The 19,620-nt window shown below is 39.9% G+C and overlaps 1 protein-coding gene across 1 annotated transcript in view; it reads left to right on the top strand.

Moving 5' to 3' along the window:
- LOC126474781 (integrin beta-PS-like) overlaps positions 1–19,620 on the top strand; it is a 123,730-nt gene that overhangs the window by 62,413 nt on the left and 41,697 nt on the right. Inside the window, exons 7-8 of the mRNA XM_050102258.1 lie at positions 695–958; positions 16,102–16,374. Coding sequence (XP_049958215.1) covers positions 695–958; positions 16,102–16,374 — 537 coding nt within the window. The remainder of the gene's footprint in view (positions 1–694; positions 959–16,101; positions 16,375–19,620) is intronic.

Below are 19,620 nucleotides of genomic sequence, written 5' to 3'. Positions count from 1 at the left end.
CATTTAATTTGTTTTATTTGCTTCTGAGTGTAAACTGTCCCTTTCTGATCAAAAATGTATTTGCCTCACTGAGAAGGTAACTGTTGCTCACAAACATGTACTTCCATTATCAGCTCCAGTGTATAACTTGTGAAAGTGATACATAGCACTATGCAGTGCATTGATTTATTTATGGAAATTAGAAATAATATGGATACCACAGGAATATGTCTTGCACTGATTTACTCATGAAAACTGATTAGAATGTTGATAACAGAGCCACACTTGAAAAACATTTATTATGCAATGTAATGGTTTAGTAAACATAAAACATATATTATCTTAGCACAATGAGACATCACATTTGCTGGCTTAGTTGTATTTTCATTTTTAAGAAACATTTTACTGGGAAATGTTTCACTCTAGCACAAATTCTGTTTTCAGTGAATTGTAAAGTCCCAATTTGCAGTTACCTGTTACTGATTTTCTTTCTTACATACTAAATTGGACCTCCATGCAAATAACACAGAATAATCATAATGTAGACACCAATTACAGTAAGAAAACAAAATAGAATAATAAAACACAGAACTGTGAAAAAATAAAATAAAAAAAGAACAACACTAAACATGCAATATAATAATCTATTCATTTTACAAGTTTTAATAGCAGGCAAGATAATGTGTTCAAATTATAACATGATATTTTGTTACAGTTAGGGGGCATCATAATTCCAAATGACGGTGAATGTCATTTAGATAGTGAAGGCTACTATTCTATGTCAGTATCGCAGGACTATCCTTCAATATCTCTAATTACTCAGAGAGTTCAAGAAGAATCTGCTCATGTAATTTTTGCTGTGACAAGCAATAGAATTGAAGTGTATCAAGAACTGGAGAAATTATTACTGGGATCAAGAGTTGAAGTTTTATTGGAGGATTCTTCCAACATAGTTACACTATTGCAAAATCAATACAATGTAAGTAATGACAAATTAATAAGAAATAAAGAAGTCAGTAATATTATTTCATCAGGTCTGTAAACAAAATGTCCATGTCATCATGTGATTCTGTCTTTACAAGTATTTAAGTACAGTTTTGCCGTGTGTCCATTTTGTGTTACTCTTAAACAATTTTAAATATGTATAAATACATTTGTTATGTTTCATCTTAAACTCTACTTTTGGGAAATAAAAATTACATTCCATGGAGAAAAGTGTCTAAATACATCACTGTTCATGCTGTGTGTGGTATCAGGCTCTGCACTCAATGTGCAGAAACAATGTATCAGCACCGTAGTCATGTTTTCTGTCAAAATGAGTCAATGTAGAGAACTAAATGAGTTCATACAGATCAGGACTGAAGGTGCCTTTAAATCTGGCCAATCTTTCAGAGGCATTTCTCAGAAATGATGTGTATGCAGACTCACTGTTAGCAGTATTACTATAAAATGCTGAAAGGACAGAAGCACTATATCTGATTGTCACTCTTGTAGTGCAAACACATTGATAGTTTCATGGATAAGAACACATTACTACCACAATTACTACAGAAATGACGCTGAAGAAGTCAGTTTACAGCTACATATGCATGATACATCAACATTTGTGACTGCTTTAAGCCTATTTACTTGCACTGAAATAGCACAATGACTTAAATTTAATGAAATAGGACATATTAGTCTTTGACATTAATTGTGTTGCTAGTGAAATATTTTTAAACTCTACATCAAAAGTAAACATCTTTGTCTTCTATATTACACATAATAACAGTTGTTAGCTGAAAATTTATCTGCAGATAAGAATGAAATATTCAGAAGATTCTTGTTTCCATTTCATATTGGTTGGCTGCCTGTTACATATTTTATGATCACTGGACAAGTGATTAAAAATATTTGTAGTTATTATTGCAACATACCACAATGTCTCAGCAACAGTCATTTAAGTGATTAAGACTTCATCCACAGTTTAATTTTTCTAAACTAAATATATATCAGGCAGATATAAATATAAAATATCTACTTACATGCTTCAACCGCAATTTTGTAGTCTATGTCAAAATCTTGTCTCCTTAACTCCAAAAATATCAAGAAAACATATGAATCTTATGGAACATGTTCACAGTCTTGTGTCAAAAATTGTAGTTTAAATTGTACAATCTTCCATTTATTACATTCACCAGCAAACTGTCTGTTACATGCAATATATTTTTTACAGTGTCACACACTCTAAGGCTTATTCATTTTCAATTCCAACAACTCATTTTCATTATCTCATTCACTTCCAATTCCAACAACTCATTTTCATTATCTCTTCATAAGCTCAACCAAACAGTGGCGCAATGACAACACACTAAGCGGTACTGCTGTACCAACATTGTGACTGGTCATGCAGGCAGAAAAACAAATAAAATTAAAATGTTGTAGCAACTGACATTTAATGTTACAAGTTTTTGTAATACTTTTCAGTAATTTACAGTTATACTGTATATACAGGATTTTACAATGCTTTTGCACTGTAAAATTCTGTATATACGGTGTAACTGGTGTTAAGTGCAGATATTTCTATTGGTGGCTGAAGACAGTGTAGCGAAAAACATTACATCAGGATTTGTTTCACTTGAAAACTAATTATTATAGCTATTAGGAGTAGCATGCCTTTAGGTTGGAAAAGAACTTCAAGTACATGTGGCAAGGCCAAGACATTATTGCTTATTTTCCCCTGGGCGGGAGGCCAGGTATTGAAGTGTGGACACAAGGATGCAAAATGGGTAATTTATACTAACAAGTGTAGTCCATTTAATGGTGCAGTTACAAACATGCAGAAAGCATCAGGTCACAAAGTTTATGATGTGTTTGTGGGAAGACTATTTGACACAGAGAAAAAACAACCAACATACTGATGTATGTACATATTAAGATACCACATATAAAAATATAAGTAATATCTGCACTTATATCTTCACACCCTGTATGTGTGTGTGTGTGTGTGTGTGTGTGTGTGTGTGTGTGTGTGTCCAGTCACAACCACCACCTATGTCTGACATCAGCATCCAGTAACATATTAGCAACGGAGGCTATATAAGACATGTTGCAGGCCATGGAAAACAGTGTAATTGTTGTTGTAACACAGAAATGGTATGATTTAACTGACGTCCAAAAGGACATAATCTTGGCTTTCAGGCCAAGGGTGAAAGCATTTCTGAAATAGTCAAGTTTGTGAACTGTCTGCATGCCACCATGGTTACAGTAGAAGGTGTGTTCAAAAAGTAAAGGTGACTATATTTTTATGAAAAAATATTTATTTATTCAAAATATTCATGTTGTCCCTTTGAAAGTAATCCCCCTCAGATACAGTACACTTGTGTCAACACTTCTTCCAATCCTCGAAGCACTTCTCATAAGCACTTTTGGTACAGCCTTGAGTACTTCCAGTGATGCACTTTTTATTTCCTCAATCGTTGAGAATCTTCATCCTTCCATACGTCTCTCTAGTTTTGGGAACAGGAAAAAGTTGCAGGGAGCCAAATCCTGTGAGTATGGTGGCTGAGGCATGATTGTCATGTTGTCTTTGGCCAAAAAGTCTCTCACAAACAACAATTAATCAGCAGGTGGATTGTCATGATGCAAAAGCCATGAATTGTTTCTCTATAATTCCTGACGTTTTTTGCATATTGCTTGTTGCAAACAGTGCATACCATCAAGGTAAGACTCCTTATTAACTGTACAACCTGGAGGCAAAAATTCATGATGCCATGGTAAAACAGTGAGCAAAACTTTGACATTTGATCGAACTTAGCGTGCTTTTTTCGGCCCTGGCTCTCTGAGATGCTTCCTTTGGGACAACTAGCCTTTGGTTTCGACATCATAGCTGTAAACCCATGTTTTGTCACCAGTCATGACACTTTTGAACAAATGAGGATCATCACTGATGTCATTCAAGAGCTCCTGAGCGATGTTCATGCTACGGTTCGTCTGATCTAAATTGAGAAGTTTTGGAACAAATCTGATACATGGCTCATGCCTAAAACATCCAAAAAAATTGCATGACAAAAGCTGACCGATTTATCAACATCCTCAGCAACTTCTCTTATGGTAATCTGACAATTTTCCAAAACAATTTTCTTTACAGTTTCAAAGTTATCATCTGTTGTTGATGTGCTGGGGCGTCTTGAGCAAGGTTCATCATTGGCATCTTCTCAGACATGTTAGAAGAGCTTGTACCACTTGTCAACATATTTTTTTCCTTAGAGCAGACTCACCATACACCACTGTCAACGTTTCAAGTGTTTTAGAGCACTTGATTCCATTTTTCACACAAAATTTGATGCAAATGCTTAGCTCCATTTTTATAATATTTGAAAATCACTGAGCACTCTAAAACACATCTAACCTTTCTATCTGTCAAAAACAAACAAAGTATGCTGTACACTTGAAACTGTGCAAAAAAAAAGATTGATAATAGAATGTACATTGCCTGTGCAATTTGAAAAGTCACCTTACTTTTTGAACATCCCTCCTATACAGTGCATGGTAAAACGGCGCTATCCAAAACTGGCACCGAGGCAACTGCAGTGCACCATGGATCATAGAAGACAGGTGGCCTGTTCAGATGAATCATTTTTATGTTCCATCAGATCGATGCCATTGGTGTGTACAGCATGAAACATCTGACAATAAAAACTATACATGAATTATGTTTTCACTGCATTCCCTGGGTAATCTTATCATTTTGGAAGGCACAGTGGATCAACACAAATATGCAACTATCCTTGGGAGTCATGCCCATCCCTGCATGCAGTCTGTTTCTCTCCAGCTTGATGGCAACTATCAGTAGAACATTGGCACATGTCACACATCTTGTAGAGTACGTGTGTGGTTCAAAGAACACCAGGATGAGTTTGCCGTACTCCCGTAGCCACTAAATGCCTCATATTAAAACCCAATCAAGATTCTGTGGGACCACCTTGATCGGGCTGTTCGTGTCATAGATCCTCACCTGAGAAACCTGGAGCAGCTGGCCATGGCACTGGACTCAGCATGGCTCCACATCTCTGACTGTACTTCCCAGAAGTCACTGACCCCTTCCTACACATCTTGTAATGGTCCACCACAAAAGTTGGTTTTCAGGCTTTTGACAGGTGTTCATATTAATTGACAGGATAGTATATACTAATGGAAAAAAATTGCAACACCAAAAAATAATTAATCAAGAGTAATGAAACTTTGGGAATATGTTTGTCTAGGTAACATATTTAAATGGTTAACATTGCAAAATCACCGGTTAATGTAAGTAAGAGATAAACCATTGCCAAAGTGAAATGCTCGTACATTAATAACCAGTGCAACTGTCAGAATGTTGGCTGCAAGATTGTAATGACGCATGCATTGTGTTGTTATACTGATGCCAGATGTGAGTTTGTGGGATGGAGTTCCAGGCCCGTTGCACTTAAAAGTCAATACAAGGACGGTTAATGCTGTTTGTAGATGACACTGGAGTCATCATCCAATGATGCAGCATATGTGCTTGACTGGAGACAGATTTGGTGATGAGTTGGCCAAGGTAATATGTTGACACTGTGTAGAGCATTTTGGGTTACAACAATAGCATTATCCTGTTGGAAAACACCCCTGGAATGCTATTCAGGAATGGCAGCAGAACAGGTTGAATCACCAGATTGACATACAGATTTTCTATAAGGATTCTGCTGTCATACGCAATCACACCCCAGACCGTAACTTCAGGTGTAGGTGCAGTGTGTCTAACATGCAGAGAGGTTGGTTGTAGGCCCTCAACTGACCTCCTCCTAATCAACACACGACCATTGGTGGCACTGAGGCAGAACCACCTTTAATCAGAAAATACAACAGATCTCCACCCTGCCTTCCAATGTGCTCTTGCTTTATGGCACTGAATTCGGAAATAGCAGTGGTTTGGGGTCAATGGGATGCACACTACAGGGCATGTGGCTCATAGCTGTCCTTGAAGTAACCAATTTGTAACAGAATGAGATTTTCACTCTGCAGTGGAGTGTGCGCTGATATGAAACTTCCTGGCAAATTAAAACTATGTGCCAGACCGAGACTCGAACTTGGGACCTTTGCCTTTCGTGGGCAAGTGCTCTACCAACTGAGCTACCCAAGCATGACTCACACCCCGTCCTCACAGCTTTACTTCTGCCAGTACCTCGTCTCCTACCTTCCAAACTTTACAGAAGCTCTCCTGCAAACCTTACAGAACTAGCACTCCTGAAAGAAAGGATGTTGCGGAGACATGGCTTAGCCAGGGCGTTTCATATCAGCGCACACTCCGCTGCAGAATGAAAATCTCATTCTGAAAACATCCCCTAGGCTGTGGCTAAGCCATGTCTCCACAATATCCTTTCTTTCAGGAGTGCTAGTTCTGCAAGGTTTGCAGGAGAGCTTCTGTAAAGTTTGGAAGGTAGGAGACAAGGTACTGGGAGAAGTAAAGCTGTGAGGACACGGTGTGAGTCATGCTTGGGTAGCTCCGTTGGTAGAGTACTTGCCCACAAAAGACAAAGGTCCTGAGTTCGAGTCTCGGTCTGGCACACAGTTTTAATCTGCCAGGAAGTTTCAATTTGTAACACTTTGTTGTGTCACTCTGGTGCCAACTGCTGCTCAAATTGCTGCTGCTGCTGCAGATGCAGTATAGTGCACCAGAGCCATTTGCTGAACATGGTGATCTTTCTTCTTTGTAGTACCATGTAGCTTCTCAGACTCTGGTCTTCTTCCAAGCATACTTTCTCTTGACCACTGCTGCCAGCAATCATGTACAATGTCTACATTCCTGCCAAGTCTTTCTGCAGTATCACAGAAAGAACATCCAGCTTCTCGTAGTCCTATTACATGGCCTCATTCAAACTCAGTGAAGTGTTGATGATGGCAGCTGTGTCACCTTGAAGGGATTCTTGACTAACATCACCTCACTATGTCCAATCTCAGAGGTAACTACCACTCACAACTGTTACAGCATGTATTTAAAGTAGTCTCATAGTGACACTACTAGTGCCACTCTTATGCAAGCAGCATGAAATTTTGATAGGCAACATCTTTCGTAGAGACACCTAACAACTTTTGTTTGTGTCTCACAACTCCTTTGTATTGCTATCTTTTATCTGTCAGTGTGTGTGTGTGTGTGTGTGTGTGTGTGTGTGTGTGTGTGTGCGCGCGCGTGTGTGTGTGTGTGTGTGTGTGTGTGTGTGTGTGTGTGTGTGTGTGTGTGTGTGTCCATGTGCTTTGACCATTGTTGCTAACATAATTGCATATTTCTATATAATATGATGTGTCCCATACTGAGTGATGCACGCTATTAACTAATGAATGTGCCCAGGTAGGTAGCAAGAGAACAATGAAACATTATTAGTCTTCTGTACAAATATAGTAACAGTTTCTTAGAAGGTACAAGCCATCTTCATTGTGCTAGCTGTAGTAATTGGCATTGCACTGGTCTGTCCTAGTAGGGTGTCACTAATGTACCTAGGAATGTTCATATGTGGATATAGTCCATGGTTGATTCACTCACTATGACTTGGCGGTTTGAAAACAGCATGGAACACAGCAGGCTCCAATTGGAGTGCCTCTGGCATGGCCAGCATAAGGCCTGAAGTGTACTGCATGCTTGGTGTAGGAATTATAATTGAGGAACCACTTGGTGTGGTGGACATTAAGCATAGAGAAGCATGAACTGTGAACTCCTGGTGTTGATTCCTTGAGAGTGAGCAGGTGACATTCCATAAAGCTGTTTAGTGGAAAGGTACTGTTAAACTTTGGTGATGGCACATGACTTATGGAACCTGCACTGCATACAGTGAGTGTATCACCACCGGGTACCATGGAGTCTGCCGCACTTGTATCCCACACGATTGCATTGCTGGCATAATGGACAGGCAGCAACCTACAATGCACCACTGTTGGTTGGTGGCTGGGCTGTAAGGACTGCCAAGGGAACATCATAATATATGATTTTTTGAATAAAATTATAGAATCTATAACTGCAATAAATTATAGTATAAACTGTCATAAAATGACATATAAACATTAGGAATACGAAAACTAGGAAAGTTTTTCACACTAATCTGCCTTGTCAAGTGCATCTACTACTGAGAACTGTAGTGTGAAAAAATTTAATTAGATTGGCAGAGCAACGACCATCTAATGACAGATTCAGTATCTCATTCCTCAGAAATCTTTAATGATGTTAGAAAGAACTCTGCTTACAGCAGGTAAAATTGTTGTTTATTAAAACACAAGTGGTTTCATAGCTTCAAGCTGCATCATCAGGTGAAACTACGTGGTAGAAAGGAAAGTATGGTGTCACCACATTTTGTGGATATTAAAATTAGTAAAGGACTGTCTAAAATATACTCACAGCATTGAAAGATAATATCCATATCCATTGCTCCTAGCCAAAATTTTCTATTCAGAGAATATCATCAGTACTATGGAGAGTGAAAGGTAATGAAGATGTGCCCCATTCTTTAAAATTTTCCTGCATCTACAAAGAGAAAAGAAAATATTTTATAGTGAGCAGCTGTTAAATTTTTTTAAAGAAAAAGAGGCCAGATGGCAATAAAGAATTGTCACTGCTAACATGATTAGTCGTGACACCTGTGTGAAAAGAATCAGATAGCAGTGTCTTACCAGCGTGTTTCCTTCCACATAGAAACTTGAGGTTGCCATGACTAATCATGTTAGCAGTGTCAATTCTTTATTGCCAGTCTGGCCTCTTTCTTTTTTAAAAAAATTAGCATCTGCTCACTATAAAATATTTCCTTTTTTCTTTTTAGACGCATGCAAATTTTAAAGAATAAGGCACATCTTATTTTGCTTTTTACCATGTAGGTTCACCTGATGATGTGGCTTGAAGCTGCAAAACCGATCATGTTTTAATAAACAACAATTTTACCAGTTGTAAGCGGAGTTCTTCCTAATATCATGGCTTTCAGCAGCTGTGGTTGCCTGGAATATAATATAGTTTGGAATCTTTAATGACTGTTGGGCACCATAATTATATTACAGGACAGCTCCCCTCCCATCTCCCAGAATTCCATACAACATGTTGTAATTTGTATTTGTAAGTGTCATTCTGCTAGCATCCTGATGTGGTTGCAGTACTATTATAGAAAAAAAAGAAAATGAACATAATTTTCAAGAAGTCATTATATAAGAAATGATGTGAATTGAAAGTTCATTACAATACTCTTACATATAAATTAATACTAAGCTGCTGAATATTGTCTTCCACAACTGACACAGCTACATTTGATTTGATAGTCCTTTGCAAGTTTGATCCGTAAGTTTCATCTTCTTAGACATAGGTTGCTTTCATTTCCTTATTTTTCGAATTTCTTCCAACAGTTCAACATCATATTAGGACAAATGTTAGCTAGCACAGTATCACAGATGTAAAAAATATTCTTAATCTTCAAATGACATACACAGGACAGTGTAACTAAATGTTTACAGTAGTTTTGAGGTTTCAAAATTGAATGTCATGTATAATTAACGCATCTTTTTTCGATAGTGTGAACAGTACAATTTTCATAAACATCACCCAAATAGAAGTTCTACTTCAGCCATATAATTGCTTAAGCTATTGCTTAAGTAATAGTATTATACACAGCCTCTAGACAACAGTGACCGTGTGTGGGTGAGAGAGTTATATATATATATATATATATATATATATATATATATATATATATATATATATATATATATATATATATATAAAAAAAACAAAGATGAGGTGACTTACCGAACAAAAGCGCTGGCAGGTCGATAGACACACAAACAAACACAAACATACACACAAAATTCAAGCTTTCGCAACAAACTGTTGCCTCATCAGGAAAGAGGGAAGGAGAGGGGAAGACAAAAGGAAGTGGGTTTTAAGGGAGAGGGTAAGGAGTCATTCCAATCCCGGGAGCGGAAAGACTTACCTTAGGGGGAAAAAAGGACAGGTATACACTCGCACACATGCACATATCCATCCACACATACAGACACAAGCAGACATATTTAAAGACAAAGAGTTTGGGCAGAGATGTCAGTCGAGGCAGAAGTGTAGAGGCAAAGAAGTTGTTGAAAGACAGGTGAGGTATGAGTGGCGGCAACTTGAAATTAGCGGAGATTGAGGCCTGGCGGATGACGAGAAGAGAGGATATACTGAAGGGCAAGTTCCCATCTCCGGAGTTCGGATAGGTTGGTGTTGGTGGGAAGTATCCAGATAACCCGGACGGTGTAACACTGTGCCAAGATGTGCTGGCTGTGCACCAAGGCATGTTTAGCCACAGGGTGATCCTCATTACCAACAAACACTATCTGCCTGTGTCCATTCATGCGAATGGACAGTTTGTTGCTGGTCATTCCCACATAGAATGCATCACAGTGTAGGCAGGTCAGTTGGTAAATCACGTGGGTGCTTTCACACGTGGCTCTGCCTCTGATCGTGTACACCTTCCGGGTTACAGGACTGGAGTAGGTGGTGGTGGGAGGGTGCATGGGACACCACAATGACCCCATTAAGTTGTATTTACATTCCCTCCGCAAACATGCCTTCGCCCTAGCCAGATTACGCTCGCATATTTTATTTTCTCAGGCTTGTCTGACATTTGGCATTACCCCCAAAGGCCTCACACTCAAAGTTCCCATCTCTGGCTGCAACCCTTCCTTCCATCAGTCCCTATACCAGTTCCAAACTGAACAATCCATTGCCCTCACCCACCTAATCCTTCACCTACACATCAACTCAGCCAATGAACACACCCGTCAACTCCTATCCTTAATAAAAGTCCTTAATCTTTCCTCTCCCACATCCACACCGGCTGTTCAGAGCATCCTCCTACAGGCCAACCGTAAATTAGAACAGCATGCCACCCTCCACCTCAAAAAACTATCCAATCTCCTGGTTTCCCACCTCCGGAAAGGCAACTCACTCACCCTTCACAACCTTTCCAGCAAACCTCAACCTCCTCTCATTGCACACAAACCCAGTCTCTCCCATCTACTCAATCTCCCACTTCCAGCTCCACTCCCTCCAAAACCTCAAAATTCCGATCAACACAATCTGGAACCACAACACCCTAATTCAGTAGTTAACCTTTCCTCCAAACCTCTCTCCCAATCCGAAACCTCTGTCCTATCCAAAGGCCTCACCTTCAGCCCCACTCCCAGATTCAACCAAACAGCCCTCGTCAAAGATTTACTGTCCTACACTCGTACTCTCTGCTGGAAGTATCACTTTGCCACGAAGAAAAATGATCCTAATCCTACTCTTAATGATCCGACTCCTCAAGACACCATCCAAATTGAACCCTGCCTGGAACAGTTCCATCCTCCGTCACAGCGGGACCCACCTCCTCTTCCTCAAAATCACCCTCTCCAAACCTTCCAGGAATTTCTGACTTCCAGCCTTGCATCTCAATCCTTCTTAAAAAACCTTAATCCTACACCCAACATCACCACTGCTGAAGCCCAGGCTATCCGTGATCTGAAGGCTGACCGATCCATCGTCATTCTTCCGGCGGACAAGGGTTCCACGACCGTGGTACTTGATCGTCGGGAGTATGTGGCTGAGGGACTGCGTCAGCTTTCAGACAACACCACATACAAAGTTTGCCAAGGTAATCCCATTCCCAATGTCCAGGCAGAGCTTCAAGGAATCCTCAGAACCTTAGGCCCCCTGCAAAACCTTTCACCTGACTCCATCAACCTCCTGACCCCACCGACACCCCGCACCCCTACCTTCTACCTTCTCCCTAAAATCCACAAACCCAATCATCCCGGCCGCCCCATTGTAGCTGGTTACCAAGCCCCCACTGAACGTATCTTTGCCTATGTAGATCAACACCTTCAACCCATTACATGCAGTCTCCCATCCTTCATCAAGGACACCAACCACTTCCTTGAACACCTGGAATCCTTACCCAATCTGTTACCCCCGGAAACCATCCTTGTAACCATTGATGCCACGTCCTTATACACAAATATTCCGCACGTCCAGGGCCTCGCTGCGATGGAGCATTTCCTTTCACGCCGATCACCTGCCACCCTACCTAAAACCTCTTTCCTCATCACCTTAGCCAGCTTCATCCTGACCCACAACTTCTTCACTTTTGAGGGCCAGACATACCAACAATTAAAGGGAACAGCCATGGGCACCAGGATGGCCCCCTCATAAGCCAACCTATTCATGGGTCGCTTAGAGGAAGCCTTCTTGGTTACCCAAGTCTGCCAACCCAAAGTTTGGTACAGATTTATTGATGACATCTTCATGATCTGGACTCACAGTGAAGAAGAACTCCAGAATTTCCTCTCCAACCTCAACTCCTTTGGTTCCATCAGTTTCACCTGGTCCTACTCCAAATCCCATGCCACTTTCCTTGACGTTGACCTCCACCTGTCCAATGGCCAACTTCACACATCCGTCCACATCAAACCCACCAACAAGCAACAGTACCTCCATTATGACAGCTGCCACCCATTCCACATCAAACGGTCCCTTCCCTACAGCTTAGGTCTTCGTGGCAAACGAATCTGCTCCAGTCCGGAATCCCTGAATCATTACACCAACAACCTGAAAACAGCTTTCGCATCCCGCAACTACCCTCCCGACCTGGTACAGAAGCAAATAACCAGAGCCACTTCCTCGTCCCCTCAAACCCAGAATCCCCCACAGAAGAACCACAAAAGTGCCCCACTTGTGACAGGATACTTTCCGGGACTGGACCAGACTCTGAATGTGGCTCTCCAGCAGGGATACGACTTCCTCAAATCCTGCCCTGAAATGAGATCCATCCTTCATGAAATCCTCCCCACTCCGCCAAGAGTGTCTTTCCGCCGTCCACCTAACCTTCGTAACCTGTTAGTTCATCCCTATGAAATCCCCAAACCACCTTCCCTACCCTCTGGCTCCTATCCTTGTAACCGCCCCCGATGCAAAACTTGTTCCATGCACCCTCCCACCACCACCTACTTCAGTCCTGTAACCCAGAAGGTGTACACGATCAGAGGCAGAGCCACGTGTGAAAGCACCCACGTGATTTACCAACTGACCTGCCTACACTGTGATGCATTCTATGTGGGAATGACCAGCAACAAACTGTCCAATCGCATGAATGGACACAGGCAGACAGTGTTTGTTGGTAATGAGGATCACCCTGTGGCTAAACATGCCTTGGTGCACAGCCAGCACATCTTGGCACAGTGTTACACCGTCCGGGTTATCTGGATACTTCCCACCAACACCAACCTATCCGAACTCCGGAGATGGGAACTTGCCCTTCAGTATATCCTCTCTTCTCGTCATCCGCCAGGCCTCAATCTCCGCTAATTTCAAGTTGCCGCCACTCATACCTCACCTGTCTTTCAACAACTTCTTTGCCTCTACACTTCTGCCTCGACTGACATCTCTGCCCAAACTCTTTGTCTTTAAATATGTCTGCTTGTGTCTGTATGTGTGGATGGATATGTGCGTGTGTGTGAGTGTATACCTGTCCTTTTTTCCCCCTAAGGTAAGTCTTTCCGCTCCCGGGATTGGAATGACTCCTTACCCTCTCCCTTAAAACCCACTTCCTTTCGTCTTCCCCTCTCCTTCCCTCTTTCCTGATGAGGCAACAGTTTGTTGCGAAAGCTTGAATTTTGTGTGTATGCTTGTGTTTGATTGTGTGTCTATCGACCTGCCAGCGCTTTTGTTCGGTAAGTCAGCTCATCTTCGTTTTTATATATAATTTTTCCCACGTGGAATGTTTCCTTCCATTATATATATATATATATATATATATATATATATATATATATATATATAAAGTCCTTTATCAGATGTAAACAAGACACACACACATATCTCTCTCTCTCTCACACACACAGACACACACACAAACACAAACACACACACACACACACACACACACACACACACACACACACACACACACACACACAGCCACACATGGCTAATGTTGTCTCAAGGAGACAGACTAAGTATGACAATAGGCCTGAAGATTAATTAGTTTTGTTTAAATGTAATCACCTTGCCTATCTCCTTTCTTATTACGAACTTCTCACTTTCTTGTTCAAACAGAGGATGTAGCCTTGTTATTTACATTGCTCTTGTCTTCAGCCTGAAGACTGATTTGTAGCAGCCCTTCACATCAATTTATGCTATGAAAGCCTCTACATCTCTGTGTAGCTGTTACAATCTGCATCCATTTTAACCTGTGTACTGTTATCATACCTTGATCTCTCTCTACAATTCTTATATTCTTCCCCCCACCCCCCACCCCCCACCCCCTCCACCACCACCTTCACACACACACACACACACACACACACACACACACACACACACATGTGTGCCCACTTCCCGCCATTACCAAATTGGCTACCTTGATGCCTCAGGATGGGTCCTATCAAATAATCCTTTCTTTCAGTCAAGATGTACCACAGATTTCTTTTTTTGTTGATTTGCTTCAGTACTTCTTCATTAGCTGTTCGCTCTATCCCTCTAATTTTCTGCAGTGCTTTATAGCACCACATTTCAAAAGCTTCTATTCTCTTCTTGTCTGAACTGTTTATCATCCATGGCTCACTTCCATACATGGCCACACCCATCTCTAACACAACTGCAATATTACTGACAAACCTCCAGGTTTAGTTTCTTTCCCATTAACTTTAATTCTCTTTCCAAATATCTCCTCGGTTTCCTTTATTGCTTGGTAAATGTAGAGGCTGAGTATAATCAAGGATAGGCTGCAGTACTGTCTTACTACTTTCTCAATTACTGATTCCCTTTCACATCCTTCAACACTGTATTTTTTGAATTTAGAAGTGTGTATTCTGGTCAGAACTGTCAAAATCTTTCTCTTCATAATTTGTGTCAGTATTCTGCAACTGTTATTTTAAACTGGTGGTTCTGTAATGTTTGCTCTGGCCAGTACCTGCCTTCTTTGAAATTGGTACTACTACATTCTTTTTGCAGTATTTCCCATCTCAAATATTTTACATATTGAGGAGAATAGTTTTGTCATGAGTGGCTCTCCCACAGATCTCAATAGTTCTGAGGGAGTGTCATTGACTCTAGGTGCCTACTATTGACTTAGGTTTTTCTCTGCTTTGTCAGATTCTTCTCGCAGTATTTCATATCTTCCCTCTCACCTTCATCTACTTCCCGTTCCCATAATATTGTCTTCAGCTTTTTTACCTTGTATAGCCCTTCTATATATTTATTTTCCCTTTTAGCCTTTCCCCATTTGCTTAGCATTTACTTAGCACATGAGCTCTTAATATTCATAAAAGTGCTTCTGTTTTCTCCAAAGATTTCTTTAATTTTCCTCTATGTGGCATATCTATTTCCTATCGTCACACATACTTCTACAGTTCTGCATTTCACTTCTAACCATTCCTGCTTTGCCATTTTACACTTTGCCTCTAGCCATTCTTGCTTTTCAATTTTGGACTTTCTGCCAATCTCATTTTTTAGATATCTGTGTTGCCTCTTGCTTGCCTTATTTTCTGCAAGTTTATGTTTCCTTCTTTTATCAGTTAAATTCAATACCTCATGTTTTGTCAAAGGATTTCTACTGGGCTATGTCTTTTGACCTATTTGATCCTCTGATCCCCTAAATGTTTCATCTCTCGAAGTTACCAATTCATTTTCTAATCTGTTCTTTTCCTCTGTTTCACTCAATTGTTGCCTAATGCTTCATTTAAAACTGTCATCTACCTCTTGTTCTACCAATTTATCAACCTTCCTCTTCATGATTTCCTATATTACTGTGGTTTCTTCAGTGTTCTATTGATTCTTCAACAAACTGATGTACTATCAGTATGGCAATAGGAGACTAGAAAAGACTAATAATGACACTATCTGAATTATACATTATGAAAACAGGCAGGTAAAAATGCTTTGGAGTTTGTTTGAGAAACTGAACACTGTATTCTGAAGTAAATTCCCGATATGTCTTAAACAGAAAGCCTACAACCAGTTTATGGTAGCAAGTAGTAACTATGTCAAAGATGACAGACATTCTCAATAAGATATTTACTAGATAACAAATAAATTAACTTATTTTTCAGTAACAATGATATTTCCATCAATTTTAGGAAATTTCTGCATCTGTTGAACTGAAAGATGATGCAGAATATGTATCTGTAACATACTATCCCAAAGGACCAGATGGAAGTGTGTCAGAAGGTAATAAAATATCAATGCTGAAGAGTGGTGATATAATCAATGTGACAGCAGAAATTATTGTGAAAGACCCACCAAATATGAATGATTTAATGTGGAAAGAAAATTTTCATATAATGGCAGTTGGTATAAGGGACAGCATTGCAATGGATTTACAAGTGTTCACTGACTGTCCTTGCAGTAAGGTAAGTGTGACTATAAATTCTTATCGTACAGTTTTATATGCAGTGGTATAGAGTTGACATATCATGCTAGAGGAGCATATCAAGAAATTTATAACATAGTAGATAACATAGTTGGAAACAACAAGTCCATCAGTACATAACCACAAGACCGTACCTAGGATCTGATTAGAAGATGGCAACTCATGTTAGTTTCATGGTGAATGATGAAATAGTTTTGACATCTCACAACAAATGCCTCTGGGTGCATTTGCTACTAGTTAGTAACAACTACACATTCAAGTTTTCTTTTAAGTGATGCTGAACTGATATGTATTTTTGTTTGTGGGGCAGAATGCAACCCCAGATTACAAAGGTACTTTTATCCAGAGGATGAGGAAAAGCAGGGGAGGGAGGGGGGGAGGGGCAGCTGCCTTCCTCTGGCTCTCACTGAGTTATGTCCTTTGGGCCATAATCTATTATCGCTTAATCCATTTATAGAATGGTCTTTTGCAAAGATTATTAGTATCACTTCATAATTTACATGAATTGTGGTAAAAAGCTAGAAACTTGAAAATATATGTTTCATTTTTAAACAGAAAGTGATGGATCATAATGCTGTATAATAATAGTACCACTTCATAAGTGAAAAGAACAGGCAGAATGGACCATTGAACTGTCTTCCAGACATTTTTATATAACTGTGCTACAGGATTACAAAAAACATGCACTGTGGCTGTACATGTAACAATAAATCATTCATAACTGGTTGGTTGGTTGTGGGGAAGGGAGCAAATGGCGAGGTCACCAGTCCCATCAGATTTGGAAGGATGGGGAAGGAATTCAGCCATATACTTTCAAAGGAACTGTCCCTAGCATTTGCCTGAAGCAATTTAGGGAAGTAATGGTAAATCTAAATCAGGATGGCCGGACGCATGTTTGAACCATCGTCCTCCCAAGTGCTGAGTCCAATGGGCTAACCACTGTGCAACCTACTCTGTCATTCATAATTAATCATTAAAATGTTGGGAACATAGATAATATCAATGTGATATCTAAAGTAACCAAGCTCATCAGTTTTTAAGCCTGCAGGAAGCTACCTTTCCAGTGTTTTCCATCACTTTGTTTAAACATCATGAGCACTAGCTTAGCAGGGAATTTGTAATCAACCATTAAAAAAATTCAATGAAATTATAATGGTTTACCATTCATATTGCTTTTTCTTTCAGTGGCCCTTCTGGAAACAAGAGGGTTTGTGGCCTCCAGTATATTGTTTCTGGAAAACAAATGTTGATGGATAATTTCCCAAATGAAATGGAAATAACCACAATGCAGCCATAAAAATGGTTAATGATTAGTCTCTCATCTTTCAAAGTTATCTAAACTGCCTGAAGAATCAAAGAGCATTACATATTTATTTCTGTAATAGACAAAGTCGAGTCATTTTGTAAGCCAAATCAGTCATTTTAATGTTTGCCACAACATACAAATGGAATTGCAATCCTTGTAAACCTGCCAGATATATTGATGGATCAGTTGATGCAATTATAGATATATGCAGTGAGATCGCTAGGTGTGGTGCAGAGTGGCACATGTGCTGACACCAGGCCAGGTTGATAAACAATAGAAGTAGATTTAAGGACTGCTGCAGACCATCACAGTGTCAGTTGTCTCAGTTCGCTGATGAGTTCTATGTGCTCTCCAGTGAACTTATTTATCTCAACTTTGCAGTACTTGGCTATTTTCTGGACATTTGGACTTGAATATTTGGCTTGCACACAAATACGTTTATTTTCCTAACATGGTGCTGTCTCCATGTGAATGCAGGTCATGCATTCCATGAGTTAACTAATGGTGTGTGCATGCATTGACACAATGATACACTTTTGAATGGTTCCCAACTGGACTGACTTACCAGACTGACTTACAATGTTCTCCAGCACTAACATTTTAGTTATTCAGGAATATGCAGTGTATCTAAATAACACCCAACAGGTATCTATCTCCAAAAGTCCTCATTTCTCTTTAGTCCAAAAAGAATCAGGATCTGTTATATCCTGTGGTTTATCTGTTCTTCATTGGTGTTCAAAGACCTTCTGTTGAAGAAATAGAAGGCACACAATAGTTGGAGTTAGGGTTCTTTGGAACTACAGTCCACTGTGTCTCAGAATAGGACTTACCAGGCCACTTTGCTGAGTGTTACAACCAAGATGGACAAGCAGTTTTCTTAGCTTTGGACACAACAGCTTAATCAATAGCACAAACTCATCCAGAAGCTGACAACTCCACCATGGTTATAATAGTACCTGGCAGTCCAGGCTTTCCAGCCTTTTAATGTAGCTCAAGAGGGCTGGGAAGTGTTTAGCACTTCTTTTACAGGTCAGTGACATGAAGTGCCCTGAGAGACAGTGAAATTTTTTATTATGTACAAACCCACAGGCTTATAATCCTGTGCAAAAACTGGACCCTTTGTTTGAACTATCAATACTGCCCTTACCCACTATTAACTAACTTTTAAGTGAACATTTTGCAACAAAAATGTATATGATGGCTACTCACTTAAGAGTTCCTCCAACATTGTAAGGCAACATCAGACAGTTACATATAATGGCTCGTGGACCTTGCAGGACCTGAGTAGAAAATGAAAGTTTGTGTGTTCTTGCGAAAATTGTATGAAGAAAAATTAATATGTGAAGTACTGGTCATATTAGCAAAAGTTTTTGCAGTAGCATTAAGACAGTGATATCACTTCTTTAGCTGACGTTTTGCTTATTGCCTCGGCCCTCAAGATTTCACAAGCTGTTCAGGCTATCTTTTCCACAGAATATGATATATCAGAACTGTCATCTTAAATGGCAAATGCAACATGATCTAGTCCGCCAGATGACAAAATGCAAATGTCTCATGCAGTCCGGGTAGAAATGAATCAGCCCTGCTTGACTGGTCAGGCAACAAGCACTGCATCATGACAGTTTTTGCACTCAGTCTCAGCAACATTTTTTGTGAACAGCCCAGTTGTCCTGATGGCTTTTCTTTACATGCTATATATAATTTCCTACATAACAATGATGTCTATTAACGATGTTTTTGTCAGTATCACATAACAGTGTTTGTCAGAGCTGACCAAGTCATCATCAGTCAAGTGCGGCAGTGAAAATAAACTTCACAAATTCAGTGGCAGGACAGTGCCACCTTACTCTGTTAGCAATGGTTTATCATATTCCAATTTTATTCCTTTTTTATGTGGGGAACTCAGTCTAATTATTAATC

Source organism: Schistocerca serialis, chromosome 4 (genome assembly GCF_023864345.2).
Source record: "Schistocerca serialis cubense isolate TAMUIC-IGC-003099 chromosome 4, iqSchSeri2.2, whole genome shotgun sequence".
Taxonomy (NCBI): domain Eukaryota; kingdom Metazoa; phylum Arthropoda; class Insecta; order Orthoptera; family Acrididae; genus Schistocerca; species Schistocerca serialis.
This window is presented reverse-complemented; position numbering and strand designations above follow the sequence as displayed.